The sequence below is a fragment of the Juglans microcarpa x Juglans regia genome, chromosome 2D, assembly GCF_004785595.1.
Source record: "Juglans microcarpa x Juglans regia isolate MS1-56 chromosome 2D, Jm3101_v1.0, whole genome shotgun sequence".
NCBI lineage: Eukaryota > Viridiplantae > Streptophyta > Magnoliopsida > Fagales > Juglandaceae > Juglans > Juglans microcarpa x Juglans regia.
In genome coordinates this window covers 43,086,090-43,110,864 of record NC_054596.1, presented here as the reverse complement: position 1 = coordinate 43,110,864, position 24,775 = coordinate 43,086,090, and the positions used below count along the sequence as shown (strand labels likewise).

At 36.3% G+C, this 24,775-nt stretch overlaps 3 protein-coding genes across 7 annotated transcripts; 2 read left to right on the top strand and 1 right to left on the bottom strand.

Moving 5' to 3' along the window:
• Positions 1–464: 464 nt before the first annotated feature.
• Positions 465–4,468, top strand: LOC121250646 (putative protein FAR1-RELATED SEQUENCE 10). 2 transcript variants are annotated; one of them, XM_041149822.1, is made up of 5 exons: positions 465–600; positions 723–810; positions 1,849–2,929; positions 3,003–3,446; positions 3,564–4,468. In XM_041149822.1, the coding sequence occupies exons 3-5, from the start codon at positions 1,907–1,909 to the stop codon at positions 4,164–4,166; spliced, it is 2,070 nt and encodes a 689-aa protein (XP_041005756.1). In that variant the 5' UTR covers positions 465–600; positions 723–810; positions 1,849–1,906; the 3' UTR covers positions 4,167–4,468. The 2 variants fall into 2 exon arrangements, with proteins under 2 accessions (XP_041005756.1, XP_041005757.1); XM_041149823.1 differs by having other exon boundaries at positions 468–600; positions 732–810.
• A 2,651-nt stretch (positions 4,469–7,119) lies between these two features.
• Positions 7,120–8,002, bottom strand: LOC121248491. Its single transcript, XM_041146966.1, has one exon. The coding sequence runs from the start codon at positions 7,868–7,870 to the stop codon at positions 7,211–7,213; it is 660 nt and encodes a 219-aa protein (XP_041002900.1). The 5' UTR covers positions 7,871–8,002; the 3' UTR covers positions 7,120–7,210.
• Positions 8,003–15,337: 7,335 nt separating this feature from the next.
• LOC121250287 (glucose-6-phosphate 1-dehydrogenase, chloroplastic) lies at positions 15,338–19,821 on the top strand. 4 transcript variants are annotated; one of them, XM_041149374.1, is made up of 11 exons: positions 15,669–15,807; positions 16,289–16,408; positions 16,504–16,732; positions 16,899–16,993; positions 17,085–17,199; positions 17,561–17,766; positions 17,842–17,991; positions 18,087–18,207; positions 18,480–18,709; positions 18,821–19,021; positions 19,427–19,821. In XM_041149374.1, exons 3-11 carry the CDS (start codon positions 16,574–16,576, stop codon positions 19,677–19,679), a joined length of 1,530 nt encoding a protein of 509 aa, XP_041005308.1. In that variant the 5' UTR covers positions 15,669–15,807; positions 16,289–16,408; positions 16,504–16,573; the 3' UTR covers positions 19,680–19,821. The 4 variants fall into 4 exon arrangements, with proteins under 4 accessions (XP_041005306.1, XP_041005305.1, XP_041005308.1 ...); XM_041149372.1 differs by lacking the exon at positions 16,289–16,408 and having other exon boundaries at positions 15,338–15,807; positions 16,542–16,732; XM_041149371.1 differs by lacking the exon at positions 16,289–16,408 and having other exon boundaries at positions 15,338–15,807; positions 16,539–16,732.
• The last annotated feature ends 4,954 nt before the right edge of the window (positions 19,822–24,775 follow it).

The following is a 24,775-nucleotide window of genomic DNA, read 5'->3' as shown; positions in this document are numbered from 1 at the left end:
AGAAAAAAAAGAAAGTTATTATGTGTCATTGTATTCTTTCTTCTGAGTAAAAATATTCAGGGAAAGGAAAAGAACCCAACCTGAAAGCAAAAATATTCATTTACTTTGGTTAATTTTGAGGAATGGTTGCAGAATAAATATAGGGCTCTTTAAGCTTTGATTTGTTCATTAATTTGATTGATTAATCTCGTTGAATGTGTGGTTACATAAGACGAATGAACTAGTTCAGTCGATCTCCTCACTCTTTACTCTTTAGCACTAAAAGCCCACGACTCAGTTCAGTTGTCGCCACGTCATTTCAGGGCCCACAAATATGTCCATGAGCTTTCATGACAAAGTATTGAGCCTGGGCCTTTACTTCTGCAGGCAACTGCTTAAATCATGACAAAGTATTGAGCCACGGGCCTTTACTATTGTAGACGACTGCTTGGGCCTCCATTGACTTTGGACTATTAAAATAATAGTACTAATAATTTGCCAATATGGAAACACTGCTGAAGAGGACGATGAAGATCCCAAATCGCAAACAAAAACAGAGTATCTAAAAAGGGTTCTGATTAGGGTTTTTTTTTTAATTATTTTCACGAAATTTGCGTTCTGGTACGTAATTTTTTCCTAATTAATCAGCTTGCACATTTAATTTTGGTTTTACTTACAGTAAAGTTAGATTCTTTCATCAAATTCTTTTCAATGATTTATTTTTTATAATTTTCATTTATCAGTACTTGCAGGTACTCTGCAGCACCACATTGTTGAAGCCAGAGAAATTAGAATCACTTGAGCGCTTTTTTGAGCAATTCTGTTGACTGGGTATAAGCTATATTTGAAATTAGTGCACAATTCTATTATTTTCTATTGTTAGTTTTCACTATCTGAAGCTTTATTTAGGGTTTTTAATCCTTCTGCTTGAAGTTTCGTTAACTGCCTGGAACTGGGTCTGTTTCATTTTTCTTAGACCTACGTAAATTTACTGTGAAATTTCTGTTAGTTGAGCATCCCAGCTGAATTTAGGTTCTTTAATTGGCCCTTTTGATATCATCTTTTTCTATATCAAACTACAGACTGAATTTGTGGAATTTAGATTTTCTTCAGTTTGTTTCACTTCATTTTTCATTTCCGTGTTAGCTTTGACTTGAACCACATTGTTGAAGAAAATCAAATACTTATATAGTTTTCTGGCTATTTGCAAATATCCCTAACTTAACAGTATACATTTCAGCAGTACGTTTAGCCCCTCCCATCATTTCTATTCTAGCTTCTCGTTCATTTTGGTTCTGAAACTGAGGATGAGGTAAGATTATGAAGTTTTGAATCTTTTGTTTTGGAATGAAAGTTTACTCCAATTTTTACTTATAAAAGATGTTCTTTTCCAAAGTATTGAGATATTTGCCACATTTAAGAAAGATGGATGTCCTAGGTTTACTTAAGTCGATCTTTTTTCTTTTCACTATGGCCATTTTTAAATATTTTAAAACTTTTGACTTTCCTTTTCCTGTTCTGCATACTCCGGTACAGAGAATCAAGCAGGACTTAGGCAAAGCCAAATTCTTGCACCAAGTCGAAATGATAAATTTTTTCTTGTGCATTGACCTGTTCATTTTAGAGGGCTCACATTCTAATTCTTGACATCTTCCATGATCAATTAGAAAAGTGAGGAAAAACACAAAAGGAAGCAAAATTATCATATTATTATCATTTCTGTGGTTTTAGTTTCAGTATAAGGAGACAAACAAATAAATAAATGAACTCAATTGACGAAAATAGTTCTATTTAGTCTTATTTGAGTGAATGTATTTGCTTTCTTCTGTCCCAACAATTTTTATATACCAACATTCTATGCTTTTTCAGCAACCAAGTAGAAGCACAAGAGATTTGGAACATTTTTGGGCTTTTCCAGGATACGACAATGAAGCCATCGAATAACATCTGGATTCGACGCCAACAGTGTTCATGTGGAGATTGGAAGTGTTATATCAAGTTTGAAGGAGATGATCAAACTTCAGCAAGCTCTCAGCTAGTAAAGAGTGAAGCAATGCCATCTTTGTCATTATTGGAAGCAGTCTTTACTCCTTACGTGGGTCAAATTTTCAAAAGTGATGATGATGCCTTCGAATACTATAGCAATTTTGCCCGAAAGAATGGGTTTTCAATTCGAAAAGCTCGTTCAACTGAAAGCCAAAATTTAGGGGTATATAGGCGAGATTTTGTTTGTTATCGGTCAGGGTTTAATCAACCAAGAAAAAAAGCCAATGTGGAGCATCCAAGGGAGCGCAAATCAGTACGATGTGGATGTGATGCAAAATTGTATTTAACAAAGGAAATTGTAGATGGTGTTACTCAATGGTATGTTTCACAATTTAGTAATGTTCATAACCATGAATTGTTGGAAGATGACCAAGTCCGCCTGCTTCCTGCTTATCGGAAAATTCAGGAGGCTGATCAAGAACGCATTCTTTTACTCTCCAAAGCTGGGTTTCCTGTGAACCGGATAGTGAAAGTGCTGGAATTAGAAAAGGGAGTTCAACCTGGACAGTTGCCCTTCATAGAGAAGGATGTTAGAAATTTTGTTCGGACTTGTAAAAAGACCGTACAAGAAAATGATGCTTTGCTTACTGAGAAAAGGGAGAATGATACACTGGAACTTGTTGAGGTCTGCAAGGCCATGGTGGAGAGGGATCCAGACTTTGTATACGATTGCACTACAGATGAAAATGGTAAGGTTGAAAGTATTGCATGGTCATATGGTGACTCTGTTCGTGCATATTCAGTATTTGGTGATGTGGTTACTTTTGATACAACATATCGTTCTATCACCTATGGATTGCTCCTTGGAGTGTGGTTTGGTATAGATAACAATGGCAAGGCAATTTTCTTTGGATGTGTTTTGCTACAAGAAGAAAATTCTCGTTCATTTACATGGGCTTTACAGGTTTGTGGATGCAAATTTTGTGATCAATTTGCATCTATCTGTTTTTACTTTTAATTATTTTCTTTTCCAACAGACTTTTGTTCGATTTATGGGAGGACAACACCCACAAACTATTTTAACTGATATAGATTCGGGGCTTGGAGATGCGATTGCAAGGGAGTTACCAAATACTAAACATGTGATATGTATATGGCATATTCTGTCCAAATTATCCAGCTGGTTCTCTTTGCCTCTGGGATCACAGTATGCAGATTTCAAAGCTGACTTTGATGTGTTGTGTCATCTGGAGAGTGTTGAAGATTTTGAACATCAATGGAATCTTTTGGTTGCTCGGTTTGGACTTGTTTCAGATAAGCATATAGCTTTACTGTTTTTATATCGAGCATCATGGCCACTTTCCTTCATTCGAAGTTACTTTGTGGCTCGTATGTTGACAGCTGAGTTTTCACAATCTCTGGACTCTTTCTTGAAGAGAATCTTGAATGCACAGACGTGTTTGCAAGCATTCTTCGAGCAGGTATGCTGGTCCCATGATTATGTTAAGTTTCTTCTCTTCACCCCCAGCCCCCCAAAGGGCCCAAACTATTTGACTAAATTGTTTAAGGTTTTTTTTTTTTTTTTTTTAATCTTGCAGGTCGGAATTGCTACCAACCTTCAAAATCAAACCAGAGAAGGAATGCAGTATATGCATATCAGGACATGCATGCCTATTGAAGAACATGCACGGAGCATTCTTACACCTTATGCTTTTAATGTGTTGCAACATGAAATAGTGCTGTCCTTGCAATATGGAACAACAGAAATGACAAATGGATCTCATCTTGTGAGACACTACAGGAAAATGGATGGAGACTTTCTGGTTATATGGATACCAGAAGATGAGCAAATTCACTGTTCCTGCAAGGAATATGAACATTCTGGAATACTATGCAGGCATTCTCTCCGAGTTCTCACCATGAAGAACTACTTTGAACTCCCAGAAAAATATTTTCTGCATCGTTGGCGATCAGAGACTTCGTCAGCGCCTATGGATGATCAAAATGCTCAAATCAGAAGTAATGACTGTGCCCAAACTTTTCATTCTCTTGCTGAAACTGTATTGACAGAGTCATTGATCTCCAAGGAACGGTTTGATTATGTTCATAGAGAACTTACAGGGCTCCTTGAGCATATTAGAAATATGCCAGTTATTGATGAATTTGCTTTGAATACGGCACCTAACAATGTCAGTGAATAGATTTGTTGGGTTTGGCAAATAGTAAAAAATGAGTGCTTCACTTTGGGCTCCGATTCGTTTAGAGATATAGGTTTGTTGGAAGATGAAAGCAGACAATGTGGAAGGAACCAAAAAGTGGTTACTGACATTTATAAACTCATCCTTTGATGGTAAAAGACAATAGAGCAAGGGAAGTACAGATTTTTTTTGTAAAAATGTAAAAAGTGTTATTTTTAAGTAACTTCTTTCAGAAGGGTGAACCGTGAAGGTGGTCTTTCCCCATCCATGAGATTTTTACCCAACTTGGAAGTGATGTTCTAGTTATAACTTGTTCATGCAGGCTTACCTTTCATAATTCTTGGTTTAATATTTCTTTCTCTGCCGCAAAGTACATCCCGTTTGTATTGTTGTTAATTTTGTACGTGTGAGTTCATCACTTGTTACTAAGGCTTCATATTATGAATATGATGTAAGAGCATATTCTGATAATAAAACTCAGTTACATTTGAGTTGTGATTCATTATAGTTGAGTTGGAGTAGGTTTTGGTCCAAGATCAGATCATAAAATAGTGCAAAAATGGGTCAATTTTCTCTCAAGACAGACGGTAGGGATTTCCTTTGCGGTCTCTCTAAACCCTTAAAATTGTGTATATCGGTTGGTGTTTTGACAGGTGCACAAGGACTTCAAAATTGGCTAGAAGCCTATAACTGCAAGTATCGCAATTTTGATGGAGCCAAAGTCGAACAAGCACGATTTTTGGGACATTTTCATTAGGGCAAGGTCAAGAACTGGTTGAATTAGATTATTGATTCAAGTTAGCTCAAATCAACATTAAATCAGAGTCGAACCAACATTTTGTCATTCTCAAGACTAAAAATCATGCTACGGCCACAAAGAAATTTCACGAAAGTAAACTCACAAATTGACATGATTTCATATGATGCATTAGATCTATTTTATAATAAAATTAACTTTACAATCTAATCTTTTCGAAACTAAAGTATTTTTAATAAGAAATAATTCTATGGACGGAAGTGTGTCATCGTTGGTACAGTACCCTAATGTTCAATGGAATAGATCATGACACGAACATGTCTCACTCATAAGAATTCAATGTCTCTGATTGTCGTAGAATCTGTCAAGCTTTGTCGTAGAAGTTGTTTTCCCTTTTTCTGAACTCTTAGGGGACAGCTTGATTATGTTTCTAAATGCTCTCCCTAAATATCTTGTTACCAAGTACTTTCAGAACATTATTTCAATACTCCACAGAATAATTTTTAGAATATTCTGTAAAACAAAACCTGGTTTTACAGTTTATACAAAATCAACGGGGCGAACAAAAGGTTTACATATTTCTCATCCATCCTAATCTGTCTTGAATATTTACTAAAGTTTGGTTTTGTGTATGTAATCAATAACCCAGATGGCCACATTAGATCAGTTGAAGAAAGAAGGCACTATAAGTCTATAAGTTAGATGTATTGGTAAGCGAAGGAAGCCTGCGACCTGCGTGTTTAAGAGTGGTGGGGTTTGTGTTTCTCTGTCTGATCAATAATTCAGAGAAAGGTGGTTTTTTGCAGCCCATTCTGCATTCAAGCATGCCCTCCAACTTCAAGGGGTGGGGACCTTAAAAAGTTTGGTTGGATGTTGATTTGATCCTCTGCCCGCTAATTAAAATTACCCCCAACAAAAAGTGATTGCACTTAATAGACACGCACCATTTTCATGGCTCTCGCCATGCGCTTAAAGACTGATGATCATAGGATTAATTTCACGAAGTCTGGTTGGTACTTGTCTCAATGTGCCTCCAAAAAGTGGTGGACTTTCACACGTAATTAATATTTGACAACTTGCTAGACATGCCTTTGCCAATGTGGTGTAAATTCCTGCCTGTGTTCCTCATAATGTTACTGTCATATCTTAATCTTAAAGAAATGCATTAAACTCAGACGAATCTCTCTCTCTCTCTCTCTCTCTCTCTCTCAATCTGTGTCTGCGTGTTGTGAATGGTGGAATGTTTGATTCGATTGACTTGTATTTCAACTTGTCCTTACCCGGAAGACCCAAGACTTGAGCAAAGCGGGTATTTGATTGGTACCTTCTTTCCAAGGGAACAGAAAGATCGCATTCACATGTGCATAGAACATAGACAAAGACTACCGACTACGACTACGACTACGACTAGTTAAAGTAAACGACAGTGCTAGCGGGCTTAACCGCTTGCGTACCACTAGTGTGTTTTTTTTTTTTTTTTTTTTTTTTTTCATTTTTTTAAATAATTTTTTAATATCCATAATCATTAAGAAAAAAATTTTAAAAAAATAGAATTTTACTAATATTCACTTCCTTAATCATTAAATAAAAGAATTAAACAGTAACTTTGATCCGTAACTTAGAGGGACTCCATTAATATTTTCTTAAAGTAAACATACACTTACGAAACAGAGCAGAGTAATATTACACCGATCTCACCTACGATTCTATTTGATTTTCCTGTCTACTTCTCTCTAATTACCGCAATCACAATTTCTTTCTGGCTCTAAGTTTCCATGCGCGATCATTATTCGTTTGTTGAAACCAAGAGATTCATGTCCTTAGCTTTCAAGTCTAGAAATAAGGATATTTTTACCATGAAAACTCCTATCCACACAAATAGATTATACAAAAATAAATTTAACATGGCTTCGGCCTTCGCGGGATCCGTTAGATTTATTTTATAATAAAAATAATTTTACAATCTAAAGTTTCATAATAATTTATGTCAATTTGTGAATTTACTTTTATATAATTTATTCACTACAAAAGTATTTTTCTGTATAATTTATTGCTCAAACTTCCATTCCAAAAAACACTTTGAGCTAAATCAGAGTTAGTACAGACACACACCCTGACGGAATTGAAGAGGGTTGGGAGAGTGAAATTCGACTCATATAATCTAGAGAGACTAATATGAATAATTTACATATTAGAGGTAGACCCTCCAGAAAAATCAAAGTCGGGCATCTTTTTGACAGGCTGAGCATCATGACTAGCACTGTGCGCGCGGGTGCTTTAGTCGCAAAAATCAAACCACGATCAGTTGCTGGCCTCCGAATTTTATTTCTTCTTTCTTCTTTCTGATAAAATCATCAAATATTTTGTTCAACTCTTCTGTACTCAGAAGCTCGAGTCCGTTTCCTTCTTCTTCTTCTTCTTCTTTGATGATAACAAGGCCATTATCTTGTTCTTCATCTTCATCGTGCATAGCCAAAATTAGCCCATTCTCTCCTTCTCCTAGCGCAATCAAAGTCCCATTTGCTCTTTCTTCTTCCTCTTCAACTTCAGGTAGTGCATTTTTACTTCCATCCGACGCCTTATTCTCTGACAGTCCAAGTTCCTGTTCTGATGGCCTACTATCTCCATTCTTCAAGACAAATTCTTCATCAAGATCATGCCATAATGAAGAATTATTCCCGACTAGACCAGAGTTCTTTACAATAAAAACTAGGAGTCCATTGCAAAGCAGGAACACATAGTTCTTGTCAATGGTGTAGCTAAAAGGTTTCAAGGGAAAAGGAGAAACGTGGACATGGAAGGATTCGAGAAGAAAAGGGAGCAATGAAGAGTGGGACAAAATGACAGATAAGAGTGAGAAGGAGAGTAAGAATCTGATGGTTTTATTGGAATTGCAGAAGTGGCTGAACGTTTTTGCAGCTTGGATATATGGATGCCTGAAATGACCCATGATCTTCGTGTCCAACACAACAAGAGAGGACCTTGTTCTTGTTCAGTGGGAGGGGAGAGAGTTTAAACTCAAAAGGGAGTGATGAGATGAGAGTGGTGAAAGAAAAATTGAGTATATGCTAAAGGGGCATGATGCATGTATTTATATAGACGCTCAGAACCTGGCCAGTAGTTGGCAAGGCAAGCAAATTTACACATCACACGTAAATATTTATTTATTTATTTTTCTTATCAAATGTCTGGTAGATAAATGATGAACAAAATATTTATTTTAAAAAAAGACCCAAGTCAACAAATAAAAAAACAAAATTCTTCTGAGACTGGGTCTTAGACATGGAATGGCTTCTATAGCTGTCCTACAACTTGAAAAGTAGATGTGTGGAATTGAATTGACTCGCTTTGTGGAAATCTTTCTGCGATTTAAAAAGATGAAGTAGCTTTAACTCCTGGGGGCAGCCAGTAAAATTAAATAAGATTAAATTAAAAGATGGCCATGGGGTCTCTGTCTTTTTTTTTTTTTTTTTTTTTATGTTTCTTAAAGAGAGTTTGTAAATGTTGTTATACATAAAGAGAAATGCTTTAATGGGTTGGTTTTAGTTGAATATATATATATATTGATTGAATGGCCTGCAGCTTCCCCCATTTTTTGGTTAGGAATGTAGATGAATGGGAAATGTTTATCTTTACGAATGGTCCTAACTTATTTTGATCGATATGAATGTCATTTTGTAGGTCCGATTCATCTCTAATTAGTAAATACGGTGCATGGATAAACAACATCACTTTGCAGCTCTATATTTTCCTTCCATTTATTTTTCTTTTGTTTTGGGTACGTATGTAGGTTGGATGGAGATGACCATATCATGATTTCAAATTAAAGAGGTGTACTAATAATATATATATATATATATATATATATATATATTTTAAAAAAATGTTTTCACGAGGTGGACATGAAAGCTTTAATTTGGAAGGTAAAATTATAGAAAGACTTTATTGAATATTTATAATTATGGGAGGTTTCATCTCAAGCATAAACTGGTTGTACCACATTTAATAATCAAATAAGTTGGCGAACTGAAAAACTTCCATCAATTTTCCAGACTTACAGGACGTTTGGTTAGTTGGATATGTCATTTTGAAGGAAGATGCATCTTTTCTTTTTTTTTGGGCTAATTACATTTTTTCCCTCAAACTTTCGCTCAATTCACAATATGCCTCTGAAACTAATAATTGTATCAAAGTAGACCCTCGAACTTTCAAAACTTCACAATCCCCCCCTTCCGTCTACCAGCAACGTTAAATCTAACGAAAATTCTCTACACATGTTACTCATGTGCATAACATTCACTATAAAGATGTAATTTTCATCTAATTTATTATCATTGACCATATAAAATATAAAATAATTTATGCTATCAATTAATAATAAATCATAAATCATTAACCATATATAAAATTATTTTATACCTAAGTTGCAAGCAAGTATGAATTCACTGGACGGCCCTGGTTTTGATCCAGGCCGGAACCCTGTTATCCAAGTTCCATACTGGGCCGGGAAATAATCTGTCACGGATGAACAATCCTAATATGGATGATGCTACCAAATGCTCTCTATAAATTCCATATGTAGCTTGTGCTAGATTGAGAGGATCGTGGTTTTTATTTTTTATGATTCTACAACTTGGGATTCACTACCACTTTTTATTATTATTATTTTTTTGAGATTTTAGAAATAACTTGAGAAACAGACATTAGGACTTTACATTTCAATATCCTCCATATTCCAAGCATATCTAGTTAACTAATGTGCATCATCATTTCTCATTCTATGAACATGAAGCACTTTGCACCCTTGGAAGCTTTTCAACAATCTCTGTATTTCATTCAATAAATAGCCTAGAGCTGAAAAATTATCTCTAGATAAATGAAGTTCATTAGCCAATAATAAGCAATCACTTTCCACAATAAGCTTCAGGATTCCCCATTGAACAAAAAACTGCAGCCCTCTATGCATAGCTAATGCTTTAACAGATTCTGGATTTGTCATCTCATTTCCCACCTTACTACATGCAAGGATAACTACTCCTTTTTCATTTCTAAGAATAACACTCATACCAGCTTTTCTTTGATAAAAACAAATATATCGCCATCAACATTCAGCTTTAACTATCCCGATAGAGGTGGTTTCCAACAACACATCTATTTTGACTCTTGATGCACAGAGACCTGCACCTCTTTGTGAGATTTCTGCAAAGATAAAGCATGCTCAATGACATATTTTGGGTCATGACACAAATTTTCATAAATTAATTTATTCCTTCTGAACCAAAATCCCCATACTATTGAGAAAAATATGGACAAATCCTCATGAGAGCCTACTTCCTTTACAAAATTTCCCAAATCCCAAAAGGACAAACGTTACTCAGCCAGCTGCAAAACTGGGGGATAATTATTCCAATACATACGGATTTCTTCACATAAAAGCATAGCATGTGCAAGGTTCTCTATTTGTTTTTTACAGAAATAACATTTGTCTTCCACAGCAATATGTTTCTTTTTTAGATTGTGGAAAGTTGGAAGACCATCACAACGTGCCCTCCATGCAAATATCTTTATTTTGTTTGGAGTTTTGCCATAATCTCTTCCAAAAAAACCTTTTTCTGGCCTCCATCGAGCTTTATCTTATGTGTAACTTTGAAGTATTATGAAGCAGCTTATATGCACTTATTCTTCTCTTGATTCCAATACCACTTGTCATTTGAGCTGGGGTAGATTATGATCTTTAATATTTTAGCTGATATATTTGAATTGAAAAGAGCTCTAAATGTTTCCACATTCCACTGTTGAGTATTAACAACAATAAGAGAATCAACAGTTGTTTCCCATTCTTCCACAATATTCTGATCAATGAGTTTATTGGAGTAAATCCAGGTATCCAAGGGTCTTGAACCACCTTCACTGATTTTCCATTTTCAATTCTCCACATAAAACTTTTTTTTCAGTAGTTTAATAGCTTCTCATATTTCTCTCCAGGCATAAGAAGGATTTTGGCCCAATTTAGAATAAAAAATGGTTGTTCTAGGAAAATATTTGGCCTTATACATTTTGTGGAGTAATGATTCCTCAATCTGAAAATTCTCCACTTTAAATATCAATCCTCCTCTAAACTTTGATTCACACATCTTACCCCTGCTAATTCAATGAATTTTATTTTCCTCTGATATCTTCCCCCACCAAAATTGTACCATCATCATTTCCAGCCCAGTGCATAATGATCCTGGTAGCTTAAAGCATCTCATTGCATAAGTTGGGATAAATTGTGCTACTACTTTAATAAGAACTTCCCTTCCACCTTGACACAATATACTACATTTTCAGGTTTGAAGCTTCTGCCAAATGTTTTGCCTTATAACCGAGAAAGCTTGATTCTTTTATCTACCAACAATAGGAGGTAAGCCCAGATAGCTTTCATATTGTTGAGTATGACTCCTACCTCATAAAGACATGATTCCTTCTTTCAATTCCTTTGTCACATGTCTACTAAAAATCATAGATGTTTTCTCTCGATTGATTTTCTGTTCCGAGGCATTCTCAAATTTATTCAGCAGCAATTGAATGTTTTTATTTGTCTCTAAGTCAACTTTACAAAATATGACACTATCATCTACAAACAACATTGATTCACTCAAGGGCCACCTCTACAAATTTTAATACCTTCCACAGATTCATTGCCACCACAATTCCTCGATAGACTTATCAAACCCTCAGTGCACAGTAAAAATAAGTAAGGGGATAAAGGATCCCCTAGTCTCAAACCTCGGTTAGGTATAGTAGGGCCTTTTGGGACCCCATTAACCAACACAGAAAAAGTAATAGTTCTAACACACTTCATAGTGAGCTTAATCATACTTGTAGCAAAACCAAGTGCAACCATAATTGTTTTCAAAAAATCTCACTCCATCATATCATAAGCTTTGCTCATATCTAACTTTACAAACATATACCATTTCTTACCCTTTCTTTTGTTTCTCAGGAAGTGTATAAGCTCATAAGCAATAAAGACATTATCAGTAATTTGCCTTCTCGGGACAAAAGCACTTAGAGAATCAAATATAACATGAGATAATACCTTCTTAAGTCTATTAACAATCACTTTGGAAATAAGCTTGTAAATAATATTGCAAAGACTTATTGGATGAAAATAAGCAACTTTTATCAGAGATTTTTTCTTAGAAGTCAATGTAATAAAAGTGTGATTTAAGCCCCTAGGGAACTCACCAATATTTAGCACTTTCATAACAACATTTGTGATGGAGCTCCCTATGATACTCCAATACCTTTGGAAGAAGATAGGAGATATACCATCTGGACCAAGCGTTTGGTGGGGTGCATCGTTTAAGAGCTTGATTCACTTCTTCTGCCAGAAAATGTTGTGATAACTCCTCATTCATCTGAGTTGTGACCGTATTTTCAACTTGAGATAGAATATCAACAGAATCCACTTGATCAGCAATAGAAAACATAGTCTGAAAATAATATGTAATGTGTATCCCTTTGTCTCCACATGATTTCATCTTGCAACCTTATAATCTTATTTTTTTTTTCATTTTTTTTGTTCTTATAGAAGCTTAGGAATGGAAATACTTCGAATTTTGGACACCCTTTTTAAGCCATAAGACCCTGGATCTTTGTGTCCGCATGATTTCATCTCTCTCCAGCCATTTTTGCACTTCGTCTCTTGCTGACTGGTGTCCTAGAATCTCAGAATATATAGGATCAAAAACTTGAAGCTCTTGTAATCTTAACTTAGATTTTTGGAGTTGCTTTTGGACCTATTCCATGTATTCAACTCTTCACTACATTTAGGAATCATTGCCATTGCCTCAATCATAGTGTTCTGTCTCCCAATATATCTCCAAGACTTCTCAATTATATCAACACATTCTCTCTCCCCCACCCACCGAGCTTCAAACCTGAATGGTTTCTTTCCTTGGTTGTAAATCCTACCCCCATCCATATCAATCCACAAGGGAAGATGATCTGGGTAGGCAACAACTCCATGTGTAACCATCAATAGGGAATAGATCACCCACTTAGAATTAGCTAGAAATCTATCTAATCTCTCACTAATACAATCATTACATTTTCTTTTATTACACCAGGTATATGGAGATACATTAAATCCCAAGTCCCCTAATTCACATTCAAGCAAAACTACTTGTTAAATTGAGTATCTCGTTAAAATTCTGAAACACTAACCAAGGTTGCCCTCCTCTACGACAAAGTGATCTAATTAAATTCCAAGTTTCTATTCTATGGACACCCTGATAAACCATTCCATTTTATTGACATCACACAAATCTTGGCATGAACATGGTATTTCGAAAAACTCAAAACAGAGAACTTAATCTCATCCTTCCACAGCATGGCAATTCCTCCATTACGACCCTCACAATCAATAGCAAAACAATGTTGGAACCCTAATTTATACTTATAGAATTTTATTTGGCGAGCATTCAACTTCGTTTCTTGAAGAAACAGAACATCGGGATCTTTCTTCTTGACAAGGTCTCAAAGTGTGCAAATTCCACGTGGGTTCCCAAGCCCACGGGAATTTCAGCTTAAAAGTTTCATTAATCTTGGGGAGCAGTGGAACAGCCTCCACCGATATCTTTGAATAGGACTTTGTCTCTTCGTGTTCATTGCTTTTGTTAGACACCATCTTCCTCCCTTTGTGTTCATCTTCTTCTTCGTTCACTGAAACTTCATTCTTTCCTTTTCCTTCTCCATTGTGTCTCACCTTTTGGAAAAACTCCTTGGGCCATCACATCTATTTCCATCTTCCTTCTTTTCCATTTTCGGCCTTTCCAATTGGGCTAATGATAAGCGACGTAAGTGGGCTCTCATCCTGGGATAAAGCCTCTAAATGGCCCAAGCCCATAGACCCATTTTCTATATTTATGGGCATGACTTCATCTTCCGAAATATGCAATTGATTTGTCCCGCTTGCATTAGAATCCCCCTATACTTCCGTTACGCCTGATTTCTTGCTTCCATCACCCTTTTTCTAACTGAATTACAGCGGGTATCATGTCAGTACTAGTAACTTGAGGATTACTAGGATTCTGCACAATCCCACGATTCCCTCTCTCTGAAATTTCCTAGACAATCTCACCATTTCCACCCTCCAAACTATCTCCCGAAATGAATAGTCCGAGGTTTTCACCCCTTCTGTTTATTGACATTTATTGCGCACCGGAGTAGTTGTCGGAATATGATCCGTTTTCACTTGTTGTTGCCACTTCTCCCATCTCCGATCACTGGAATTTCTTACACGGAGCCATTGTCCATAGGGAAAATCTTCCATCTCATAAAACTCATTTGCTGCCTCACTTTTCACACTCCCGATGTTATGCCCTAGTGTTCCACAACAATAGCAAAAGGCAGGCAGTCTCTCATATGTGAATCGAACCCAATAAGAATTATTTGTTCCAGCATTGATTTTTTTCCGTCGCTGGAGAGGTTTCGTGAAATCAAGACAGATTCTAGCTCACATATATTCTCCCCATTCCAATTCTCCTTTCTACAAATCCAATTCCATAACCTTGCCCAACGAACTCCCAATGAGATGGCCAATATACTCATTACGAGCCATAAAAGGCAGATCATGAATAGGAACCCATAATAGCAACTCTGTTATTTGAATGTGATGAACCTGTTGAGTACCATCAAACTCTTTAAGCAACACCAGATTTTTATCAAAAATCCATGGCCCTTCACATTGCACCCTTTCGTTATCTTGAACATCCTCAAATTCATCAAGTATGAACACCGACTTTAGGACTTGAAACCTTATAGGCTTCATAGATCTCCATATCTTCTTCATTGTTTGCTTAAAAGCCTATCTGTTATAGTGTTTTGTGGTGAGAAGCGTAATAATAAAGCACTTTTCTCCTCTTGTAATTGCATCTTCCAAAAGACTTGTCTCTACATGAATCTCTTCCTTCTCTTGTTCTGTAAGGGACATCTTTGCATATAGCGCCTCCAATCCATCCTCCATTTCAAAACACTTCTATCAAACCTATACATTGAAAGGAAAATACCTCTACCCAGGGGACACTTGGAGAGAGGAGTTAATACCTCTTTTATTAATTTTGGATAAAGATAATGATGCACATATAACTATTTATCAACGCATTTTACAATCAGTTCAATGATAATAAAGTTCAATAATGATACGTTGATAATTTTCCTTGGACAATACAGGGCTTGAGAATATACAGTACTAAAACGTCTAGGGCCCGAGCTCCCGAAATTTAGTTTCGTTGGCCCATGCAAAGCAGCCCAAGCGTTTAGCCTCTGTTTCTTATATGGGCCATTCCTAATTGTTTGGCAGCCTCCTTTTGTAATCAAGTATTTTATTGTTTTGTAAAGTTATCAAACGGTCGTATTGTGTTTTTAGAAAATCCTTGACCGCACAAACAAGATTGGTACTTTGATTTGATTAGTTGTGTGGTGGTTTCACTGATCGGCCTCTTCAACAACTCAAAAGGCCAGTTTTTTATCTATTCTTCATTTGGTTGTAGATAGCATCATAGCCATAGCCAAGCCAGATGTATCCAAAATTCTTTCCTCGCAACTAAGATCTATATTGCACATATCCCTCTCTCATAATTGCTGAAAACTGAGCTTAATTTTTGTCTGACGCAATTTGCATGGCTTCTCAGTTTAGTTATTGCTCGTCTTCTTCAACCACCTTCACACCCTCTTCGTTCAAGAATGAGACACATCTATCCAGTAGATTTAACATTTTGCCAAGAAAATCACATTCTTGCACATGGATCTCGCTGATTCGTCGGAGAATCCGTCCCAGAAAGCACTTTCAGCTTAAATCCTCAAATGGGCATCCGCTCAATGCTGTTTCTTTGCAAGATGGTAGAGTTTTTCTTTCCTTTTCGTTTTTTCCTGGGTAGATGGTAGAATTTTTTCTCTTTAAACCGATATGTACCGTCCCTCTTTGTCTTTTTCTTTTGAATAATTAGCTTTCCTCGCGTATGTTTTTTTCTTCCCAACTTGATTATCGGTTTTCTGTTTCCCACTTCTTGGTATTTTTATCATTACAGATGTGTGTGTGTGTGGGTGGGTTCTCTTATGGTTTTGTTGAATTGGTTTCAGATTGTCAGTTAATTTGGAGTTGTCTTGTTAGGTGCCTTCTGTATGCTATATCACTCATAAGCGTTCTTTCACTGGCATTGGATTTGTGGAAGTTTCTGAGATGGTGTCTTCAACCTTAGGATAGAAGACCCTTCATTCACAATGATAATGGGGAATACTTGTTGGATTACTAACCGTTTGCAAATTAGCCGAACAGTTGTTACTTAGTTTTTCCACAAATAATAAAGTTTTAAACTTGTAGAGGCAGAAAGTTCTAGCCTTTTAACTTCTGAAGTTTCATCTGTGCTGGTTTATTGGCCACAAAATAGTATGTGATCCTGAATACATGTACTGATAACAATTCCAGCAAGTGGTCGAGAAGGTATTTGCTTTTGAAGATTAGGAATGCATTTGGTTTGTTTATTCTGCTTATCCCTATGTTGGCATTCCATTTATGCATCTGTTTTCTTTGTTTAGTATCTTAAAATTCAATTTCAGATTGGATTTTAGAGTAGGTACAGCTGGAGTTCCTCTGGCCAAAAATGATATGGAGCCTCAAGGGAAAGAGGAATCCCTTCCATTTTCACAATCAGAAAATCTAGGACCTCAACTCAGCATAACCGTTGTTGGCGCTTCAGGAGACCTTGCCAAAAAGAAGATATTTCCAGCACTTTTTGCTCTTTATTATGAAGATTGGCTACCTGAGGTTCCTTTCTTCTATTGCTTCTTAAGTATTTATTTGTTGCCTGGCTATGTCAAATAGATAAAAAAAAAAAAAAAAAAAAAAAAAAAAAAAAAAAAAAAAGAAGATTAAAATGTTTGACAATGGCTTTCCAATTACAATTATTTATTGTTCAATTATCTCTATGCAGAATTTTATAGTGTTTGGTTATGCTCGGACCAAAATGACTGATGAGGAGCTACGGAACATGATTAGCAGAACCTTAACTTGCAGAATTGATCAGAGGTGTTCTATATTTCTAAACCATCATCCACATGCAACAATGTACTTTGCTTTTTTCATGGTAGATATATTGATACACAGCAAGAACTTACAGGGAAAATTGTGAAGAAAAAATGGATCGGTTCTTGAAAAGATGCTTCTACCATTCTGGACAATATAATTCTGAGGAGCATTTTGCAGAATTAAACAGAAAGTTGCAGGAGAAAGAGGTAACGTTTCTACTTCTGATGCTAGATTAAATCCCTTATCATTGTTTCTCGTCTCTGTTTGAACTGTTATCCTAACTATAGTGAATGGTAATTGTAATCTTTTCATATGTTTCAGCAGGTGTTGACCTGCTATTTTATACCCATTTCCAACCAGAGGGGAGAGAGAGAGAGAGAGAGATGAACAGAATTCCAATGTCTACTAATTTAAACTTAGCAGAAACAAGCTGTTTATTTTTGTTTCCTAATTTATTGCAGTAGCATAATTCAAAGAATATTCCTGTGATCTTAGCTGAATCTCTTTGTTTGTTCCCAAGGCTTACCCTTTTTGGTGTTGTGACTCTCTGGCCGTGCTCTCTTTCAGGCTGGAAAACTATCAAATAGGTTATTTTACTTGTCAATACCTCCAAACATATTTGTCGATGTTGTAAAATGTGCTAGCCTTAGGGCTTCTTCTACAAGTGGGTGGACAAGGGTCATTGTTGAAAAGCCATTTGGTCGTGATTCAGAGTCATCTGGTGAGCTGACAAGATGCCTGAAACTGTACCTAACTGAAGACCAAATATTCAGGTACATTTTTATTTGTTGCTTTTGATAGACATATAGAATTAGTGAGAAAATCTTGATCTTGCTGATGATTTCCAGGATTGACCACTACTTGGGCAAGGAGCTTGTTGAGAATCTCTCAGTGCTTCGCTTCTCAAATCTTGTTTTTGAACCTCTATGGTCCCGAAACTACATCCGCAATGTGCAACTTATATTTTCTGAAGATTTTGGTACAGAAGGACGAGGGGGGTGAGCTCCAAATATTAAATGATGATAAGAGAAACGAAGTTACATTAATCTTTCTCAGGCAATGAGCACCTGCTTGTTTTTGTTCAATTTCTCAGATACTTTGATAACTATGGAATAATACGAGATATTATGCAAAATCATCTTCTGCAAATACTAGCACTTTTTGCAATGGAGACTCCTGTCAGCTTAGATGCTGAGGATATCAGGAACGAAAAGGTATTATCTTTTGTCACTTTGAAGTCGACCATCAAGACTGCGGTGTTAGTTATTTCTTCTCTGATATCTATCACTTCCTTTCTGAAGACCTAGCTTACAAACCAGTCAAAAACTATTGATGACCTTTAGCATTACTCCTAACCACCCCTCCATCCTCGTTCTTTGTCTAACCGAAAATAAATATAGAAGTTTCTAGAGGTGTCTTGCAAAAGAGTGCCTTCATTTGTGAGGAGATCATAATACTTGACCAGTGAGCATGGTCTTGATTTCAGGTTAAGGTCCTAAGGTCAATGAGACCACTGCAGCTTGACGATGTAGCTGTTGGTCAATATAAGGGCCACAGCAAGGGCGGAAAATCATATCCTGCTTATACAGACGACCCAACTGTACCAAATAACAGTCTTACTCCAACCTTTGCAGCAGCAGCTCTCTTTATAAATAATGCCAGATGGGATGGGGTTCCTTTCCTGATGAAAGCTGGCAAGGCTCTCCATACTAAGCGGTATTACAAAAAACTTGTTGATGAGAAGCTTTTCTATTGAGTATGCTCTTGTATGTTGTTGAGGTGTCATAATTGTATGATCTGAAAAGTTCTGTTTCAATGGAACTCCAGAGCAGAGATCAGAGTTCAGTTCAGACACGTCCCTGGTAACTTGTATAAACGAAACTTTGGAACCGACTTAGATAAGGCCACAAATGAGCTTGTGCTTCGTGTACAACCTGATGAAGCCATTTATTTGAAGATCAATAACAAAGTTCCTGGTCTTGGAATGAGATTAGATCGCAGTGACCTAAATTTGCTTTACCGAGCAAGGTATGAGAATAATGAAGACATTTTGTTGACTATCTGTTCTCTTATATTGTAACAGACGTGTCAATTATCAGACTAAAATTTTCCTATGCTCATAACTATTTTCCAACCTTCATGACCTTAATTATGGAGGTTGAAAGAGAAGTATTATCTTGAGTTACTGTATATTCCGTGGTTCATACTTTATCTTTTAAGGCAATGTGTTATGCATTGATTTTCTCATTTCTACCAGTATATATTCTTAGGCCTAGGAGTTTTCCGAGAAATATACAATATAATATCATGAAGCACGAACCATGAGTGATAGTTAAAGTTTGAGAAGGATACATTTGTCTAAGACTATTGCAACATCATGGATTTTTTTAGTTGCTATTAAGACCTTAGTTAGGATGTGGTTTCGATTTGCAGGTATTCAAGAGAAATTCCGGATGCATATGAGCGGCTACTCTTAGATGCAGTCGAAGGGGAGCGAAGGTTGTTTATTAGAAGTGATGAGCTTGATGCTGCCTGGGCGCTATTTACTCCCTTGTTGAAGGAACTTGAACAGAAGAAGATTGTTCCAGAGCTCTACCCATATGGTAGTAGAGGACCAGTTGGAGCACATTATCTTGCTGCAAAACACAATGTTCGATGGGGAGATCTCAGCGGCGAGGACTCGTGAGTGGCAAAGAGCTCTCTATACTATCATTCTGGATGCTTACAGCCAGCCTACTCGCATTTCTTTGAACTTTTTCTCTTTTCAGTGGATGATTTATTGTGTTACGAAGTTCTATTATTCTGGATGCTCCGATAATTTGGTTAAATATCCAGAGTGATTGATTGAATAATGTGGGCGAAGTAAATCATGCAATGTGCAATATCAATTCAGATATTACTCGCATAATTATGCTCAGACCTGCAAGTGCAAGCATAGCAGAAACTTGGAAGCCCAGAACCAAAATAAAGATGCCTTTCTTAAGCTCTTTCCAAGCGGGAGAGACAAACCCTCGTCTTTCTGCAAGGTGCCTCCCCCTTCTCAAGTCTCTGTCTGGTTCAGAGGAAAAAGTAGTCCATGCGCTTAGTTAATCAAGACTGCTTGGAGTCGTACAAACTACAAAGCCTCGTCGTTGATACCTCTCATACCAACTTATAATCCATGACCTTGGCATTGAAACTTGTAGCATTATGAACCAGCTCTACGATGCAAAAAGAAAAATGGCCTTTCATCGTCAAAATAAGCAGCCCTTTGGCAATGGCGGGTGAAACTTAAGCCTCGTATGGGTTTAGAATTGATTTCAACTCATCCGACATAATCATTACAACTTTTCTAGATTTTCATACAAAATATAATAAACAATTCAACTTTTTTAAATTTTAAAATAATAATAATATTAAAAAATAATATTTTAACAATATTTTATTCAACTTTCAATTCAACTCATTTCATCTCAACTTACTATTCAAACCTCACATAAGAGTACTTAAATCAAGAGCACTAGTATATCATTGTCCATTGTTTCAGCACATGAATTGACAAAAATCCATGGTGGAGATCCCATCAACCATGCAGTGATTAATTGTTCGTTATGTGCCTGAGAAGTGATGAAGTGCAATGTGAAGGGTGTTGTGATAAAGTGCAAAAGAATAAAAAGAAGCCGACAGTTTTGTTAGTTAATAAAGGATGAATACGATGTCGTTTGCTTTAATGAATTGGTAGTTATTTTAGTTAGTCAATAGTTATACGGTGTCGTTTCCTTTAATGAAGTGTAAATGAAATAGTCGTTGGGTCTTAGGAGGTTAAACACAGTCGTTTAAACCTTTATGTATATGTTCATCTCGCAAATTCAGTATAAAGGCAGCCATGAGTTGGGGTTGAGACCAACTCTGGTATTCAAGTGCAATTCCTTTCTCTCTCTCTCTCTCTCTCTCTCTCACACACACACACACACACACATTTACTCCTCTCTCTAATTCTTGATCACATTTCTGGAGACAGACTCCCTCGAAGCAGTCAAATTCCATATACAGTAGAAGGGTCCATCACAGTTGGTATCAACAGTCAGTAGTAATGGCAAAAGGTACAAGATCTTATGCATAGATTGTGGATACAGTTAACCAAGTCAGATAGCAGCAAGAAAGGCAACAAAAACAGATAGAGGATACGATTTCCATCTTATTTCAATAGCAAGAAGTGGCAAGACTTGAAAGGGAGAATCAAGAAAAGAGGTTCTCATAGCTTTTGCAGCATATATCAAGAATTTCTTGCAAAAATTTTGAGGGTAATGGACAGAATGCAAGAAACAATCAGGGCAATCAACGTGGAGGTAGAGATGGCGATAATCATGAAGAAATGGCTGAGGTGCATACTCGAGACATGGGTGACAGATCCTTTGCTAAAGGCATTAAGCTTGACTTTCCAAAATTTTTTGGTAAGAACCCTGCAGCATGGATATATACAGTGAACCAATATTTTTTGTATCATCAAATTCCTCTTGGCCAAAAAATTTGTTTGGCTTCATTTGATAGGATGAAGAAGCTTTTATATGGTTTCAAGATACTAGTGAAGCAGACACTTTCCATTCTTGGGAAGAATTCACACAAGCTGTCCCAAGTTAGATTTGGATCATCAGCTTGTGATGATCCAATGGAGGCACTGACACGTTTGAAACAAGTTAATTCTATCACTGCTTATAAGGCAGAATTTGAATTGCTTTCAAATAGAATTAAAGGAGTTTCTGAAAAAAAAAAAACAAGCTAAGTTTTTTTTTAAGTGGCTTGAAGGATGAATTGAGACTACTAGTGAGGATGCTTAATCCCACTAACTTGAATGATGCCTTTGGGTTGGCCAAGATACAAGAATAATATGTTTGGTCGACTAGAAGATCTTGGAGGGGCACTTCTAGTGATCTTGGTTGTCAATCTGCAAGAGGATCAATACTAGGGACACCAAAGGTGTTGCCTAATCCTAAATTGCCTTATCAGAAAGTTTCTGAGGCACAAATGCAAGAAAGAAGAAGAATAGGGCTTTGCTATTTTTGTGAGGATAAGTGGCATCAAGGTCACAAATGCACTAAGCCAAATATTTATTTGTTAGAGGGTATGGATATTCTTAATGATGAAATTGTTAAAGATCAAGATAAGGTAAAGGATAATGAAGCAACAATGCAGTTTGGTGATATTGCTTCGATTTCTTTGCAAGCTATTGGAGAGACTCCAAATCCTAAGATAATGAGAATTGTGGGTCAGATTAAGAAAAAAAGGGTGGTCATTTTAATAGACACTGGTAGTATCCATAATTTTGTAGATACTACAATGGCTGAGAAGTGTGCTTTCGCAATCAATAAAGATCAGTCCATTCAGGTTCAAGTGGCCAATGGAGATGTTGTTCATAGTTTGGGTAGAACTACTACTGTAGCAGTACAGATGCAAAGTACCAATTTTATTGTTGATTTTTTCACCCTTAATTTGGCAGGGTGTGATGTGGTTATGGGAGTACAATGGCTGCTGTCACTAGGGCCTATACTTTGGAATTTTGCTGAGTTACACATGTAGTTTTCTTATGGCACCAAAACTGTGGTTTTTAAGGGGTTAACATCACCAACTACTGAGTTGGTTGATAACAAAGAGTTAGCCATTATTTCTAAAGTGGGTTCAAAGGGCTTTTGGCTCCAGTTGATGGTTGTGGAGCCTGCTCAAAAACAATATGTCTTGTCTCCTCAAATTGATGAATTGTTGCAGAAATATGAAGGGGTTTTTTAGGAACCTAAAGGCCTTCCTCCCATAGATCTCAGGACCACCAGATTATTTTAAAAGATGAATCTATACCTGTATCCTTGAGACCATACAGATATCCCCATTTTCAAAGGCAAAAATTGAAAGCATAGTGGCAGAATTACTTAAGACTAGGGTTATTAGACCAGAAAGGCAGATGGCTCTTGGAAGATGTGCATGGATTACAGAATGCTCAATGAGACCACCATTAAAGTTAAGTACCCCATTCTAGTAGATGATGAACTCTTGGATGATTTATTTGGCTCAACTATTTTTTCAAAATTTGATCTTAGATCAGGTTATCATAAAATAAGAATGAGGCCTCAAGACATACACAAAACTGCATTTAGAACACATGAGGGACATTATGAGTTCCTTGTTATGCCATGAACGATATATTTAAACCATTCTTAAGAAAATTTATAATTGTGTTCTTTGATGATATTCTAGTGTATAGCAAGGATCTAGAATCTCATTTGACACATTTAGCTACTGTTTTAGGAGTTTTTAAGCAAAATCAATTATATGCAAAAAGGTCTAATTGTCACTTTGCATGTCAAGAGATTGAGTACTTGGGCCATTTGATTTACAAGGAGGGTGTGAGAGCTGACCCAAGGAAATTAGAAGCAATGGTTAATTGGCCAGTTCCAAAAACTTTTAAAGCTTTGAGGGGTTTTTTGGGTTTAACTGGTTATTACAGAAAATTTATTAAACATTGTAACTAGATTGCGGCCCCACTAACTTCCTTGTTGAAAAATGATTTTTTTTTTGTGGAATGAAGAAGTTACCATGGCCTTTAACGAGTTGAAGAAAGCTGTTGTGACTCCTCCTGTATTAGTATTGATTGATTTTACTCAAAACTTTGTGATTGAGTGTGATGCATGTAAACTAGGGGTGGATGTTGTGTTGATGCAGAATCAGAAACCTATAGCTTTTTTAAGCCAAGCTTTAAAAGGGAAGAATTTGGCACTTTCTACGTATGAGAATGAACTATTAGCATTGGTCTTAGCCATTAAAAAATGGAGGCCTTATTTGTTAGGATCAGTTTTTACAATAAGAACTGATCATTTGAGTTTGAAATACTTGTTGGAGCAAAAAGTAGGTACAACAGCTCAATAAAAATGGATCTCAAAACTGTTGGGCTATGAGTTTTCCGTTGAATATAAGAAAGGAATAGAGAACAAGGTATTTGTTGCCTTGTCTAGAAAAAAATTGCCAAGAAAATGAAGCTGCAGCATATGCCATTTCATACCCTACACCATTATAGTTAGAAGAGCTTAAACAAGCTTATGTCACACAATAACTCAGAAACAGTCAGTATTGATGAATAATGGTTCTACTTCACATTCTTTTACTATGAAACATGGAGTGTTATTAAGAAAACACAATATTTATGTGCCTAATTGTCAAGAGTTGAAGTTGAAATTGTTGCATTTTATTTATTCCAGTCCTCTACTGGTCATTCAGGATTTCATAAATCCCTACAAATGGTAAGATATGATTTTTATTGGACTAGTTTAAAAAATATGTGAAGAACTTCATTTGAAAGTGTGAAACTTGTCAAATAAACAAGGTGGAAAACATCCATCCTGCCCTTGACTGTACCTCAGAATATTTGGACAGATTTGTCCATGGATTTTGTGGAAGGCTTGCCAGTTTCTAAGGGTTACTCAGTGGTGATAGTTGTTTTGGATAAGCTGTCAAAGTACTCTCATTTCATGTCTTTAAAACACCCTTTCACAATAGAGAGAGAAAGTGGCCTTATTATTTTTTGACCATGTCTTCAAATTGCAGGGTATATCTCAAAATATTATTTCTAATAGAGGAGCTACTTTTACTAGTTCTTTTTGGAAGAAATTATTCAGATTACATGGAGTCACCCTTTCCTATTCATCTGCCTATCATCCTTAAAGTGACTGCCAAACTAAGGCAGTGAATAAATGTCTTGAGCATTTTTTGAGATGCTTTACAGCTGACAAACCTAGATCATGGTTTGATTGGCTAATC

Coding starts and splice junctions, on each gene's coding strand:
- LOC121250646 (XM_041149822.1), top strand. CDS start 1,907: ATGAAGCCATCGAATAACATCTGGATTCGACGCCAACAGTGTTCATGT. Junction 2,930..3,002: donor CATTTACATGGGCTTTACAG/GTTTGTGGATGC, acceptor CTTTTCCAACAG/ACTTTTGTTCGATTTATGGG. Junction 3,447..3,563: donor TGCAAGCATTCTTCGAGCAG/GTATGCTGGTCC, acceptor TTAATCTTGCAG/GTCGGAATTGCTACCAACCT.
- LOC121248491 (XM_041146966.1), bottom strand. CDS start 7,870: ATGGGTCATTTCAGGCATCCATATATCCAAGCTGCAAAAACGTTCAGC.
- LOC121250287 (XM_041149371.1), top strand. CDS start 15,588: ATGGCTTCTCAGTTTAGTTATTGCTCGTCTTCTTCAACCACCTTCACA. Junction 16,994..17,084: donor ACTTGCAGAATTGATCAGAG/GTGTTCTATATT, acceptor AAGAACTTACAG/GGAAAATTGTGAAGAAAAAA. Junction 19,022..19,426: donor AATTTGCTTTACCGAGCAAG/GTATGAGAATAA, acceptor TTCGATTTGCAG/GTATTCAAGAGAAATTCCGG.